This window comes from Ipomoea nil, unplaced genomic scaffold (assembly GCF_001879475.1).
Source record: "Ipomoea nil cultivar Tokyo-kokei standard unplaced genomic scaffold, Asagao_1.1 scaffold1509, whole genome shotgun sequence".
Lineage (NCBI taxonomy): Eukaryota > Viridiplantae > Streptophyta > Magnoliopsida > Solanales > Convolvulaceae > Ipomoea > Ipomoea nil.
In genome coordinates this window covers 3,197,457-3,213,030 of record NW_017617937.1, presented here as the reverse complement: position 1 = coordinate 3,213,030, position 15,574 = coordinate 3,197,457, and the positions used below count along the sequence as shown (strand labels likewise).

General features: G+C 34.6%; 1 protein-coding gene across 1 annotated transcript; it reads left to right on the top strand.

The window, feature by feature from the left end:
• The first annotated feature begins 9,254 nt into the window (after positions 1-9,254).
• Positions 9,255-11,775, top strand: LOC109188847 (protein FAR1-RELATED SEQUENCE 5-like). Its single transcript, XM_019339483.1, has 2 exons — positions 9,255-10,102; positions 10,380-11,775. Exons 1-2 carry the CDS (start codon positions 9,255-9,257, stop codon positions 11,773-11,775), a joined length of 2,244 nt encoding a protein of 747 aa, XP_019195028.1.
• Positions 11,776-15,574: the final 3,799 nt, after the last annotated feature.

Genomic DNA, 15,574 nt, shown 5'->3' with positions numbered 1-15,574 from the left:
ACTGTGACTCTTTTAAATGGGAGGTCACATGTTTGAACTCCAGGTGGGTAGTGACTCTTTGTGATGTATGAACATATACTACATATAATTGAAGACCCTTAACAAGGCAAATTTACATACACTTGTAGGTGAAAGTAAGTTCACTTGTAGGTGACAGTAGGACATGCGGCGCGCGCTGATTAATTGGTTCACATTTCGCAACTGGGCGGCCATTCGCACGAGATCGCGCCCTTATATATATAGGAAGGGGTATATTTATTGCGGGCATCAAAATGCAGTGTGACAATTGAGTCCTCACGTATTTTTGCCTTGTAAATTGTGGACTCCAATGTATTTGATATTTTAAATAAGACCTGTAAAGTGAAGAATAATTATTTAGAATTAGGTCGAATACCCTCATTCAATGAATATGAATGATATGATGGACACAATGTGACTACCTGATTCTTGTTAGTAAGACTCATCAACAAAGTTTGATATCAACTACTTTATTGTGATTGAATTTGGTAAGTATGTATGGTAGTAACATGGTGCATAATGGAGTGTCATGTTGTGGTGGACCATTGTGCAGGGGACAGGAGATGAGCAAACACATGAAACTGTAAGGATGAGAGGAGCCAAAAATATCCCCAAAGGCACCAAACTAAGGTGATAGAATTGAACAACATTATTATATTTATGATAAATGTTACGTTGTGTGTCTTGTGATTTGGTTTAATGATAGATTGTTTGAATGTTGAAACACATATATATGGATCAGATCCATAGTAGGAGCCATATATGCAGGACTAATTTAAAACCCTATGGGCTTAGCCTAAACCCACCCACATGTTCTTAGATCATTATATCGTGGATCAGGGTTCACAGTGCACTATGGACCAGGATTCACGATATAAATTGCCTATGTTCTTGAATTGGGTTGAAAATTTCCCTTCAAGTCAAAAAGGATTTTGCATATGGGCATAAATTCACATTAGGCAATTAACTCATCATTTATATAAAACTCTAGTCAAATATTATAGTTAATAAATGCTTAATAAAAAATCTAGAAATAAGTGTAAAATAAGCTATTAAACTTATAGAGATAATCATAAAATAAACTATTATATTTATAAAATTTGTATAATTGAATCATTGAACTTATTGAATGTGTCTCATTTGCCCTTCATTTTCATCACAATTACTGCAATATAATTAAATTATGAGCAGTGTTACAAATCGTTCCTATATTTTTTCTCGAGTTGTCATCAGAGCCACCATAATAGTAGTTTTTGCTCAACTTTTGAGAAAAACATAGCTTATGTGGAGGATAGGGAATATTTTGGAGCATCTTGCAAGCAGCTGGTTTTTTGTGAGTCTCACGACATAGAGAAAGTGGAGAAGAGAGCGCATTGATGCTCATTTTGCGCACATACAACGTCTAGCCGGGTGCGTCCAGTGCAGGAGTTGGTTGGCGCGTCCTCTGCTTGGTTTTTTTTCGCGTCAAACCTGTTTTTTATTTTTTATTTTTCCTCTTTTTCCTTCTTTCTCTCTCCCTCCTCTTTCTTCTAATTGACACCTCAAAAACCACAAAAACTACTCATATTGAGTTTGTCCTCATGTGATTGGTAATTAAATTTATTTATTAGTTAGTGGTGGATTAACCAATTATATTCATTGGTATATATGCATCGAATGAATAAAAGACACATCATGAGAGAAAAGTTTGAAGGTAAAAATCATTAGGAGAACGAAATGATGAGCATTTTCCTTAAATTATTATGATTATTGAAATGAATATTAAAAAATTATTATAATTACAATAACTATCGTTAAATGAAATCCCAAGAGCAACGAATGAACCAGATTGGAGCTCGGGGCATTTTCATTTTAGAATAAAATTCCGGTGGCCACCACAAATTTTCCATTGTACTATATATACGTATATCCCATACAACACGTAAAGATTCAGCGATACAATAATCCGTTAATTCTGGCCTCCCAAACCTGGTTCGCAGCTGGGATTTGAAACTTTTTTATATTCTCCCCTTGTTTGAGTCGTCAATAATGTATGAATATGATCGCTACAAGTAAGATATATGGCCGAAATTTTACTCCTTTTTTTTAAACAAAAAACTTAATTCATTAAATCATAATCGAGAAAGGGGACCAAAAAATCTTATGGAACATCAAATCATAATTTTACTCCTTTTTTAAGGTCTATTTATCATTTTCCTAAAAGATAAGAGCAAATTATGGTGGGTCGTAGCCCGTCGCGTCAAGCAGGGGCAAAAGCCGAAAGATCTACCAAAACTTTGTGCCTCATCTTTTCACTCTCAAAATACCATCAACTTTTCATTATCCTTTTGTGGAATATATAGCATGTGTTATTCAAAGTTTCTAATTTCCTTACAAAGTCACTTTCCCTTATTAATTTCTTTTGGAACAAGTGTTAGAATAATTGGTCATTCATCTTAAAATGTGTATAATTAAATTATTAAATACGAAAAGAATATGTAATTTGGATATTTTTCTAATTTCTTTTAGTACAGCTTGAATTGAAAATATTTATTTTTCAAACTAGCATATCATAAGAAATGACAACTCTTATTAGATGCTATTAGCATTTTATACACACGATATTCGAAAATTAATGCTTAATATTAAAATATTAATAAATATAAATAATTAAAAATTATAATTTAAGTTATATATGCACAAATAATATATGTATTATACACACATATGATTTATTATTTATAAAAAAATTAATTAAAATATAATCAACAATTAAATTAATTATGTAATAATTTTAAAGTAAAAGTGTGATATAAAAATGCTGATAATATTATAATTTGGGACCGGAGTGGTCCAAATTGTGAATGTAGCTAAGCCTGCCGTCCTATTATTATGCAAATAAAGTGTTGTCTGGGTTGTGTCGGGCGGTTTATCTTAATCATTTCCTTAAATTTGATTTGGTTGGTTTATTTTTGAAGTTCATAAATAACACAGACACGTGGCGTGCAAATACATTTTGGTGGTCATATAATTATTACATTTTTAAAAACAATATCATTCATCATTTCCTTAAAGTTTTATCCTTTTCTTTTTCCCTGCCTTTGAAGTCCTGTTCTTTTTTATTGGTTTCAAGGTTCCTTAGATATTTTGGGTGTGTTTATTAATTATCTTTTAGTAGGTATTCTGTATTCCAGCGTGTTTGAAAATTTGAAAAATGATTTTTAAAAATTAATTTTTGAGTTTTTAATATTTGACAAGGTCGGAGTCGGAAAATTTCAGTCAACGAAAAAATAACTATTTTAAAAAAAAAAATAACTTCATCTCTTTTCAAGGAAAAGTCATTTCTTAAGGATTCACGCTACATCCGCTACTGCTTCATCTTTTTAAACATATCTCAACTTCTTCATCTTCTTGCTACCAAAGAGAAACCACAACCTTCTTTCCCTTCTTGCCACCTACCGAAAATTATTTCTGGCCGTCAAGACGAAAACCCTCCGTCGGAAACCAGTGCTTTGGTTTCTGACTTCGAAAACCAGTGCTCTGGTTTCAGAAACTAGTGCTAATTTATAAATGTTAATTATATTTAGAATTATTACTATATTATTATTGATAGATCCCAGCGTTTGTTGGTAGTTAAACACGCTTAATCATAGAGCTTTTTGATTATCTAGTTTTCATATCTTACTTTAAAAAAGTTGGCTAACAATAGGTGAACATTAACTAATTAATCACGTCCTTCTATTGTAAAACACAATGCCACGTCTCGAATCAAACAGAAACTGAACTCAGTTAACCCGACCGATGCCCACCAATTGTTATAACTATTGATTAAATTTAATGAAATAATTTAAATATTTAATTATATAATTTTACACATTTTCTAAAAGTGAATTAACCACATCAAGAGTTTTTTGAAATGCAACTAAACTAGGGCAACCACGTTGAGGAGCGTTATGCTGTGCAACCGTGTGCACCATGCATGGTGTACACGGTTGCAAAAACGACGTCGTTTTGACGTCCGACTTAAACAAAAAAAAAATCAGTTTCGGTTGTCGTTAACGGTGTTATGTTGTGCATAATTTGAACTATACATCTATAACTTCATAACTATACATTCAGAATTGCATAACTACACATCCATAACTTCATAACTATGCATTCAGAATTGCATAACTACACATCCATAACTTCATAACTATACATTCAGAATTGCATAACTACACATCCATAACTTCATAACTATACATTCAGAATTGCATAACTACACATTCATAACTTCATAACTATACATTCAGAATTGCATAACTACACATCCATAATTTCATAACTATACATTCAGAATTGCATAACTTTATAACTATACATTCAGAATTGCATAATTACACATCTATAACTTCATAACTATACATTCAGAATTGCATGTATAACTACACATCCATAACTTCATAACTATACATTCTGAATGTGAAATTATAAAATTATGAACATATGTTTACGTAACTAACCACAATAAAAAATGATATTTTTTTAAAAAAGTGAAACAATATCGTTTTTGTAATCGTGTGCACAATGCGGTTGCACAACATAATTTGCGCCACGTAGATGTCAACATCAGGGTCGTAGCCTGTCGCGTCAAGCACTCAAGGAGGGGCAACAGCCGAAAGATCTACCAAAAGTTTGTGCGTCGTCTTTCGGCTTTCAAAATAACATTAAATAAATAATTATCCTGGAATATATAGCATGTGTTATACAAGTTTCTAATTTCTTTACAAATCATTTTCCCTTATTAATTTCTTTTGGAAAAAAAGTGTTAGATACAGTGAACTATGTGTAAGTGTACAAATAATATACGTTTTTGTATTTATTTATTAATTAATTAATTGTCATATATTTGTTTTAGATTGAATATGTGTATTTTATTGTTTTGGTATGTCATTCATGCTGCAACATATGAACTGTGGCAGAGATAGTGCTTAAAGAAGCATTTTTCTAACAACAGTTTGTTATAAATCAAATTCTTCAGGAAGTTGTAACTTATTGAATGTCTCTCTTTATTTTAAGGAGTCTTCATATAATTAACAAACTTTTAGAGATTAAGATTTCTACCTTCTCATATATAAAGTAACGTGAATAGACAAGAGAACAACAATTATTATACTATTATCACACAATAATGTCATCATGAAGGGAAACCGATGTTGAAAAAAAAAATGTCATCATGAAGGGTCATGAATACATACTAACATCTTATTCTTCTATAAAATGACGTACAATTTAATAACATTACTCTTAGTTCAAAGTTCAAATTCTTTTTTTTTTTTTTTTTTTGGTGGAAAAAGTTCAAACTCTTTACAACATCCTTATACTCAACCAAAATCTCTTTACACTCCTAAATTTAATGACATTACTCATAGTTCAAACTCTTTATAATGTACAAACACTTCAAAAACTCTAGTGAAATTCGGGTTGTCACCATACAAAAGACTCACCATTTTCACTTTTACGATTTGCACATAAAAATTATAATTATTTTTTTGGGGGTTTTATTATCAAAATTTTGTACAACATACTCAACTAAAAGAGTATTGGTAAGTACTAAATTTGTGATTTTCATATATGAAAAAAATATTCCATCCATTTGATCACCATTTATGAGGTTTGTTGTTTTTTTTTAATACTTTAATTACATGTTTGTCTTTTTTCTTGGATGTATCTTAGCCACCTTGTACAGATATTGTTTAAGTTAATATATATATATATATATATATATATATATATATATATATATTGTAAAAACTAAAACTGTCAACCACCGCTTCTATAATTCTTTTTGATACATGGCAATACGGCCGCAATACACATCTAACTTGATATTGCAAATATACTAAATAAATAAAGAAACCAGTTGGCAGACAGTCCATACTACACTGTCGTACAAAGATTACAAATATTATTTAATTATTATTAGAATTATAAGAGTTTTTTTTTTTTTTGAAAACAATTATAAGAGTTTCTAGCATGGTCCTTAGAGCATTTATAACGGTGTTTTTTTAAAGAGTTTTCGTAAGTGTGATTAGGAAAGAGAAGATAGAAAAAGAAAAAAAGTAGATGCTTAACGCTCTAGTCGGCCTGTATGGCACGTGTCCGACTCGACTTTGGTGTGCCTAAAAAGCGCATAATTTCTCTCTCTTGCCTTCTCTTTCCACCATGTCAGCACTCACTATTTCCAAAACTATAAAATATTCATGGATAATGGTACTCTTACAGATACTATCTAAGTCATGAACTAATCCCATACACTCATACCCCAAGAGTTATATCATGGACCAGAATCTACCATATGTATTATGGATCATGTTCATATTATGTACTTGCATTTAGTATATTATATATGTATATTTAGTTAACATATTATGTACATGTTGCAATTAACATATTATATATTTTAAATTTATTTACAGAATTATAGTTACATAATATACTAATAAAGCTACATAATATGTTAACTGGATATATATAATTTCAACTACAATGTGTGTGGTAGACTTTAATCCACCGTATAATTTGTGATCATACTTATATCCAATTATACACATAATTATGATATATTAATTATGAATGGACGTGTGAAGTTTAGTTGGGTTTGGAATAGATTCAGGTTTGATATTGCTACATGATTGTTCATATTCAGATATTCTCCTCGGGTATTAATAATTATAAATAGACGTGTGATGTTTAATCGGGTTTGAAATAGATTCGAGTTTGATATTGCTACGTGGTATGAGTTCATAGTTTGTTGAATTGAACTTTTTAAGCCACTTAAACCTTATCTTTAGTATAAATTTATGTTTTTTTTTTATAGGATAATGTTTCTAAAATCTTGCTTTCATGGTAGCATTTGTAAAGATGGAATATATGCTTCCTCTACTTAATTTCCGCGTCAAATAATTCGACGCACCGACAATATATTTAGGTGCAAAATGTTATTCATTTTCGGAAAAAAAGTTAAATAAACTCTTAAACTTTATTTAAAAAGTCAATTAAACTTTTAAACTTTTAAAAATTGTAAATAAACTCACAAACATGTTATTTTGATGGTCGCTGGTAATTGACCTAGTTTATCGAAATTTGATTGAATGTTTGTCAAAATTTCGTCAGAGTTGGTTAGAACCTTAATTGACCTGTAATTACAGGTTATCAACATATTAGTAGAGATGATCACGGTTCGGTTCGAACCAGGACCGGTTAAGGTTTGTAAAATCTTGGAACCGAAACCGGCGGATCCGGTTCTAAACCGAAAAAATTAAATATTATAGTATTTTTTTTCGTTTTTTTTTAAATAATTCCGGTTAGAACCGGCAGTTCCAACCAGAACCTTACTATAAGGTTCCAGTTTTGCCATCCACGGAACCGGAACCATGGTCACCCCTACATATTAGTAGATTTCATTATTTCAAAATAACATGTTTGTAGGTCTAATTATAAATTCTAAAAATTTAAAAGTCTAATTGACTTTTTCTATAAAATTTATGGACTTATTTGACAATTTTTCTTTTTATTTTCCTTTTTTCGAAAAATTCTCAACTCCATTGAAAAAAAATATATTAAAAATGCAAAGATATGCGAATCACGGATCTTATTTCTCCGACGTACTTTGTGCTCTGCAACGTCCACTTCGGTCTAGAAAAGATTATTTCAAGTTGCATGTATACTCAGGAGTCAGGTCTCAGGACCACTAGTTTATTACTATATTTTTCTTTTGTTTAATTATTATAAAATGGAACAAAATACATAATAAAAAAATTATTATAAAATATAATAAATTGGAACTCAAGTGGGTGTGACTCAATTACCTCATCTATAGAAATACTTTCATCTTTATTTTTTTGAATGTCTTATGATTATTTTTCTTACATCTATAAATAAAGATCTCCAATAATGATTCCATCATTCACACAAGCATATTTTTGAAATATTTCTTCCAAAAATATTTAATTTCTTAAATTGCATATATGGTACTCAAACATGAAAATATATATATATATATATATATATATATATATATATATATATATATATATATATATATATATATATATATATATATATATATATATATATATAGGCTCCGGATCCCATGAGGTCACATAGTTAGATGGGTGTATGAGATCTAATCATATCCATTAGATCAATAAATATTTAATGGTGAGATTGAGTTAGAATTTGTATTGATTCTATAAGATAGAATAGTCATAAGGGTGAATAAGTAATTGTAATCTAATAAGTATTTATGGTGAGAAATTATATGGAATATATTCCATGATTATCATCCGATTTTTGGTGATTCTAATATATATTAGCGGTAATGTAGTAGTATTGCTATTGTGATGATTCCTTAACGCAAGCCATCCCCATACAGTTTGTCGGAGCAGCGCCTGTTTCACTACATCGAACTAAAAAATGGAGGCTCCGGCCATAGGTATGTGCAAAATTTCTAATTTTTTTTTTTTTAAATTTTGTTTTGTGAAAACATGTCTGTGCATCCTGTATTGAATTGTTGTTTGTTTTTTAGTTTGTACTTGTTTCAAGTTGCTTATGTGTGCGAGACCTCCATTGTTTTTCAGGCTTGTTTTTTGTTTTTTTTTTCTGGTGTTCCGGCGTTTTGTTCAGTAACCACGTAGTATATAGGGTGAATGTGTTGTGTGCGAACTCATCTCCAGGTCTGTGCAAGTGACGAACTGCAGTGTTTAATTACAGTGTTGAAACGTAGTATAAAGGGTGAATGTGTTGTGTGCGAACTCATCTCCAGGTCTGTGCAAGTGACGAACTGCATTGTTTAATTACAGTGATGCGATTTTCGTCTGTGTTTTGGTTTATTAGCGGTGGTTGTGTGTATTACGTACGTATATTGTTTGATTCCTTATGCGTATTAGTTAAGCGTGCGATAGTTGATTTGTTAATGCAATGCTTGTATCATTCACCTGTATATCAAACATTAATACGGAAGCGTTGATTATTACTGTGTTTGTGTTGGTTTATAAAAATATATTACGGGTAGTGAACTTTATATGCGTACATGTATAATTTAACAACAGTCTGTGCCGTAAGTGGATGAGACTGGTGCAATGTGGGTTGTGGGTTATTGCAAACTAATAAATTAGCATATGAAAAATAGTTTTTAACCACATACGCTTAGAGTAATATTTTTGTTCGATGAGCAAACATTCCGCGTCGATTATTATGAACATTGTTACGAAATGTATATTACAGGTGTTGGCAGTGAAGGCGATGTCAGTGCAAATGAATCAGACAACGATTGCAGAATGGATATGAGCCCGGGAGGTACGAAATATTGGTATACAGAATGCGACCGTAGTCTGAAACCATATGAAGGTCAACTGTTTAACGCACTAGAAGATGGAATCAAATTTTATACAATGTATGCCGCATCAACCGGATTTGATGTGCGCCGAAGTTCGGATAAAAAGAACGATTTTGGTATCGTTCTGAAAAAGGATGTTGTGTGTTCGAGGCAAGGTTTTAAGGAGAATAGGGGCAAAGACACAATGGGTGAAGCAGGGGGGTCAAAGAAGAAGAGAAGGCGGACTACTAATAGAGTTGGTTGCGGCGCAAGGATTGTAATGAAGATAGCCCCCGACGGGCGATATACGGTACACAAATTTGAAGAACGACACACCCATTGCCTGTGCGAGGAAAGCCAAAAACCACTTATGAAAGTCAATCGCAAAATAGATATTGCACACCAAGAATTCATAACCAAGTGCGAAAAAGCAAACGTTGGTGCAAGCAAAAGTTACGACATATATGCCGAGATCGTAGGGGGGCCTCAGAATGTTGGTGCGACGCAACAGGACTTCAAGAATTACAGAAGAGACCTATTAGCGTACATGAAGTGGGGAGATGTGCAAATGGTAATATCAAATTATCTTGAGCAGAAAACAGATTGTGCTGACATGTACTTTGAGTACGAAGTGAACGCAAATGACCAATTGTCTCGTGTTTTCTGGGCGGATGGTATGGCAAGGAAGAACTATGGTGCGTTCGGCGACGTAGTATCCTTTGATGCAACATACAAAACAAATAGGTATGATAAAGTTATTTTAAATAGGTGATTGTGTAGATTTAAATTCGTATATTGGAAGTACGCACGCGGACGTTGAGCAGAATGTACGCATGATATATGAGTTTGTTGATTTTAATTCATATAAAAAATTAAGCAGAATGTACGCATGATATAAGCAGAATGGGGCTATAAGTTTGTGCATGACTGTAGTATGCATGTGAATGTGTGTGCGATCTGTGCGATTTAATTGTTTTGCCAAATTTGTGACACTCTATAAATTGGTATGTAATCGATGCAGGTACCACCTTGTGTTTGTTCCATTTACGGGAGTTGATAACCACAAACGGTGTGTGACGTTTGCTGCGGCCCTGATTGATAAGGAGGACGTGGAGTCATACAGTTGGGTGCTGAACCAATTCAAGAATGCAATGGGGGCTGCCCCACCTATAGTAATAACCGATCAAGACCCAGCTATGAAAATTGCAATTGCAGATGTGTTTCGCGGTAGTCGTCACCGTTACTGTATGTGGCACATCATGACTAAAGTTGGTGAGAAAGTTGGTGCTCAAATGTCGAAGAATAATGAGTTCCGGAAGGCATTGAATACTGTTGTGTGGAACGAGAATACAACGAGAACAGAATTCGAGATTGGGTGGAAATCTGTAATTGGGAAATACAGTCTAAATGAAAACCGATGGCTAACGCGTATGTACGAGGAGCGTGCATCATGGGTGCCCGCATTTTGTGATGATGTGTTCATGGGAGGGCTACTACGTACCACTTCCCGTTCAGAGGCGGAGAATCGGATTTTCCAGGGTAACATGAACAAGCACCTATGTCTGGTAGAGTTTTTCACCCGTTTCGAGGGTGCGGTAAGAAAGCAACGAAAGAACAACCTTGAATTGACCGCAAGTAGCTTCGGACAGAAACCACATTTTGAGACACAACTACAAATAGAGCGATCAGCCGCAACAGTGTACACGTTGACTATTTTTTATGAGGTCCAAAAGCAAATAAGTGCAGGGTGTTTTAAATGTCGGGTTCGATCATACACTGAGGCAAACGGGGTGAAGACATATATCGTTGAGGATGAAAATGAGCAACAATACACAGTCATAGTGCAGGATGGAAGCAACATAGCATGCACATGCAGAATGTACGCAAGAGTAGGTTTACTTTGTAGCCATGTTTTTGTTGTACTGAAAGATGAACGTATCGATGAGATTCCCCCACAACATATAACACCCCGATGGACGCGAGATGCAGTGAAACACACCCACATAGGTACGGCCAGAGATAAACAGCATGGTAACAACACTTTTGGGCACGGTAACAGCGAGGAAGGACAACTAATGAATATATTCCATAGATGTTTGGGCAAGGCTAAAGGAAGACCAGAAAAATTGAAGGAGATAAGAGTGTGGATGGAAGGGTTTGAAGCAACATTCGGGGAGGACGAAATGACCGATTGGACTGTAAATGGGAAGCGTGCAATAATGGAGTCGTATTGCGGTGTCGTAACCCCAAATGTGATAGAAGTGCATCCTCCCCCCGTCGCAAAAACCAAAGGGTCTGGCAAACGAATGAAATCAGCTAGGGAGATAGCAATGGCGGAGCATTATAAGAAAAAGCGTACCTGCAAAACATGTGGAGTTGCCGATGGACATAATAGCAGAAGTTGCCCGCGAAAGTAGATGAACCATTATGCCGTTAATAATTAATAAACAGAACTAAATACTTTTGCATAATAATTGTTTTTGGATAGTCTTTATTGATTAAATGGACTGGGGATCATTTGTGCAAGTGTGATGGTGACCGTGTGCAGTAGGCGGCATGCTAAATTAATATACAAACAGATCAGCCTGCCAACCCCACCCAAACAGATCAGCATGATTATATTGGATTGTTCCATCTATCGATGCTATGATGATGGTTTTTTTTTTTTTTTTTTTTTTTGTTTTCTTTGTTTTTTTTTTTTTTTTTTTTTTTTTTTTTTACCTAAATACGATAAACATAAATTAATTTCGTATTCATACTTAGGGATATGTTAAATTTCATGTTAGATAAAAATATTCAATTTGATTGAAATTATTTATAATTAAAATTTTCATAATGTTAAATTTGGTATTAAGTGTTAATGGAAGCCAAATTAGTGCATGGACAGTTGTTATTTCAAATTTCATTACCCATCAAAGTTATGTTAAGATTATTTATTAAAGCAATTAGGTTGGAGTTTGAAGAGTGAGCATGTTACCGGTTAGTTTATATATATATATTGATTGTGCCGAACCGATCGATACTAGCCGTTACAGCTGAAGCAACAATACCGATATGGACATGCAGCAGCAGTGGTTAAAGTAGCCATATATGTAGATACAAACTTAATAAGATAGATGAAATCGTTACAACGAGGTCGCATAATGTTTGAGATGGTTAGGAATAAAATTAGGTGATAAATTTTAAATGACAAGCGACGTAATAAAAAAATAAGCAGACAGCTACGTTGCATATAATATCGGTAGCAATTGCATAAAAGTGCGTGTTATAGTTTGAGCACAACAAATCGTACAAAATACAGACACAATAACACGGAAAATGCAATTTTGTAAACGAGGTATACTATATTTATGAAACCGTTTACACATGCTAAAGAACTTGAATACATATTTTGATTGTGCCAGACCGAGCGATAGTAGCCGTTACAGCTGAGTCAACAATACCGATGTCTGACTTGTTTTAAAATTTGGGGAAGAGTTTAAGAAGTTGGAAGAGAGTAATGCCACGATGGGATTGTGTTTCGGCGTGGGCGAGTGAATGTCCGGGTCCGTGCGAGTTTCCAAACTATTTTATCAGTAACGTAAAGGAATATGCGTTTTGTTAGAAAATGTATAACTGTAAGCTGAACAGATTGTGCAAGTTAATGGGAGAGTCATAGCATACGTTTTGGACAGACCGTTAAACCGTTCGTATAATCAAATTTTGAAGGATATTTTGTGTGTATTTCCGAAACATGATGCATGCATGCATGGGAGAGATGTTGCTATGGAATATGTTTAACGAGAAGTGGTTGTGTATCTCAAAACAAAGCATTAGACATTATTACTGTAAACAGCAGTAGGACTGAATATAAGACTGCACTAACAGCATAAGCAACGGAATATATAAGTATACGAAATAGATACCTAAATACTGAAAAACGGATGAGTAATGTTTGCGAGCTGATCAAAATGACCACCTACGTAACAAAATCCAAAAACTTTAAAGTGTCCAAAAAATATAAATTCGGGGCACAACTGCCAGGTATACGTGCTGACCAAAATGACCATCTACGTAACAAAATTCAAAAACTTTAAAGTGTCCAAAAAATATAAATTCGGGGAACAACTGCCAGGTATACGTTTTCAGCTCCCCACCTTTCAGTCACTAAGCACCGGCAACACTGCTGACAATGATTTGACGACGTGTATTCCTAGGAAACATAAGAATTTCATAGATATACCGTACACGGAGAGCGAGTAGAGCGCGCGCGTCACCCCGGCTAAGACCGCAATCCCATGCAGCAATAGACTGACCAGTATACGTCTCCATGTGACGCATAGCAAAAACACCACAATCCACTTTATTTTTTGTATCACGCCATGACATTCGGAGTCTCTTTGGGATTAGTTGCAACACCTTGACATAAAGTTCGGGATAACCAGCATCCTCAAAAAAGACCGATAGGACATCTCTCTGTAATAAGAAAACAAATGGTCAAACGACAAGTCAATACCGTGATGGCTATAATATACCGAACCGCGATTTGTTTTAAAGTAAAAAACTAACTAATAAGAAGGAAAAATAAATACCAGCACAGACGGGGTGTCCCCGTACTTGGCAAGAGATACCCCATCCACGGAGGAGTTATCGATGAAATCAAACTTCTGGCGCCGCACGTCAACAGCAACGACATAATAATGCGCCTTATCTATTATCGGAAAGAACAACTGCGAAAAAAACGTGTTGCATACTTATATTATACAATGGAAAGAACAATTGTACGTATGCTTGTATTTTATTACTGTAATATTTAGTATTTTTTATAATTATTTTTTGTTTTCCAGCCTTTATATATTTCTATTTTATTTATTTCTATTTATTGTATATTAAATTGATGTTGTATATATAATATTAATAATTGTGTATTTCACCTATGAAGTAGAAAAAGATGGATGCAGAGCAACGGGTACAATGGCACCCAAATTAAGAAGAGCAACAACTGACCACATAGACTAATGGCACGTATATATAAATCTGAAATGCAAAATAATGAATGGATTATAGCGTGCACTAACCATGTCAATATCCGACCATAACTCATACGGCGACACCTGTAAATCGGCCTCTAACGCATCAGAAAACAAACGCAACCGCTGAGACCATTTGGCTGTACTTTCAACTACCGAGTACAACTGCATTACAACAATTCATTACTATCGGAATGAAACTGTTTGTCTGTGAAAAGCCTGCAACTAGCCAAATGAGGATTGACTAACCGTTGTGTTTGGGGATGCAAATAACCGCTTCGGTGAACCAATAGGTTTGGACCTCTCCCGGGCATTCAAAATGCAAGACCAAACACTCAACACACCCACAAGCACCTCGTTCCCCCTCAACAATGAGAGAAATTCGCACCGACGAGCGGACCGGCCACAGTAGTTAAATAATTCGGCCGTCCTGCAACATTATAATGAATAAATTATAAACACATAATACGTCAACACCATCGAAACACGGAATGTAAGAAAGCACAAATACTTACAAGTCAACATTAGCAGTACGTTTAACCCAAACATATACCGCTTGAGGATCAACATTATTGGCAGCATGCATATTGGCGGCGCGAGTCCGCGTGAGAGGCGCGTAAGAGTTGAAATCGATTGTGCGCAAAGCACTGCCATCGTGCACTAGACGCCGTGAAGCCTTTAATGGTGCAGCACGCATTGGCGGACTATAACCCACGCCCTTGCACGGATCGAGCGTAGTGTTTTGCTACGACATGGGAATAACCAGAGATGGATTTGTATGCACAAAAAAATTAATTAAAAAGGGTGGGCAATACAAAACTAGTGCGTCACAATACCTCGGGAGTAGTCGAAAATACATTGTGAGATGTTGTGATACGTATACCACGCCCCCGTGCAGTCATGACCCCGGCCGCACCGGCACCGCCAACAGACTGTGCTTTTGGAGCAACCGAGGCGGGGTCTTGTAACGCATGCACCTATTACCAACAGCATTCTGGGTCAGAGAGGACTGAGAGAAAGTGAATAATTGTGGGCCGAAAATCGGTATAAAGATAACAAAACGGCATCCAGTCTAATACTTACAGGTGCACAAGGTGCAGATCTACTACCCCCGGTTGGAGCAGTTGAAGTATCACCCACATATTCGCGCACAATCGCATCCACCTCCTCCCAACATTGGGTAGGGATATCTTGGGACAACCCATAA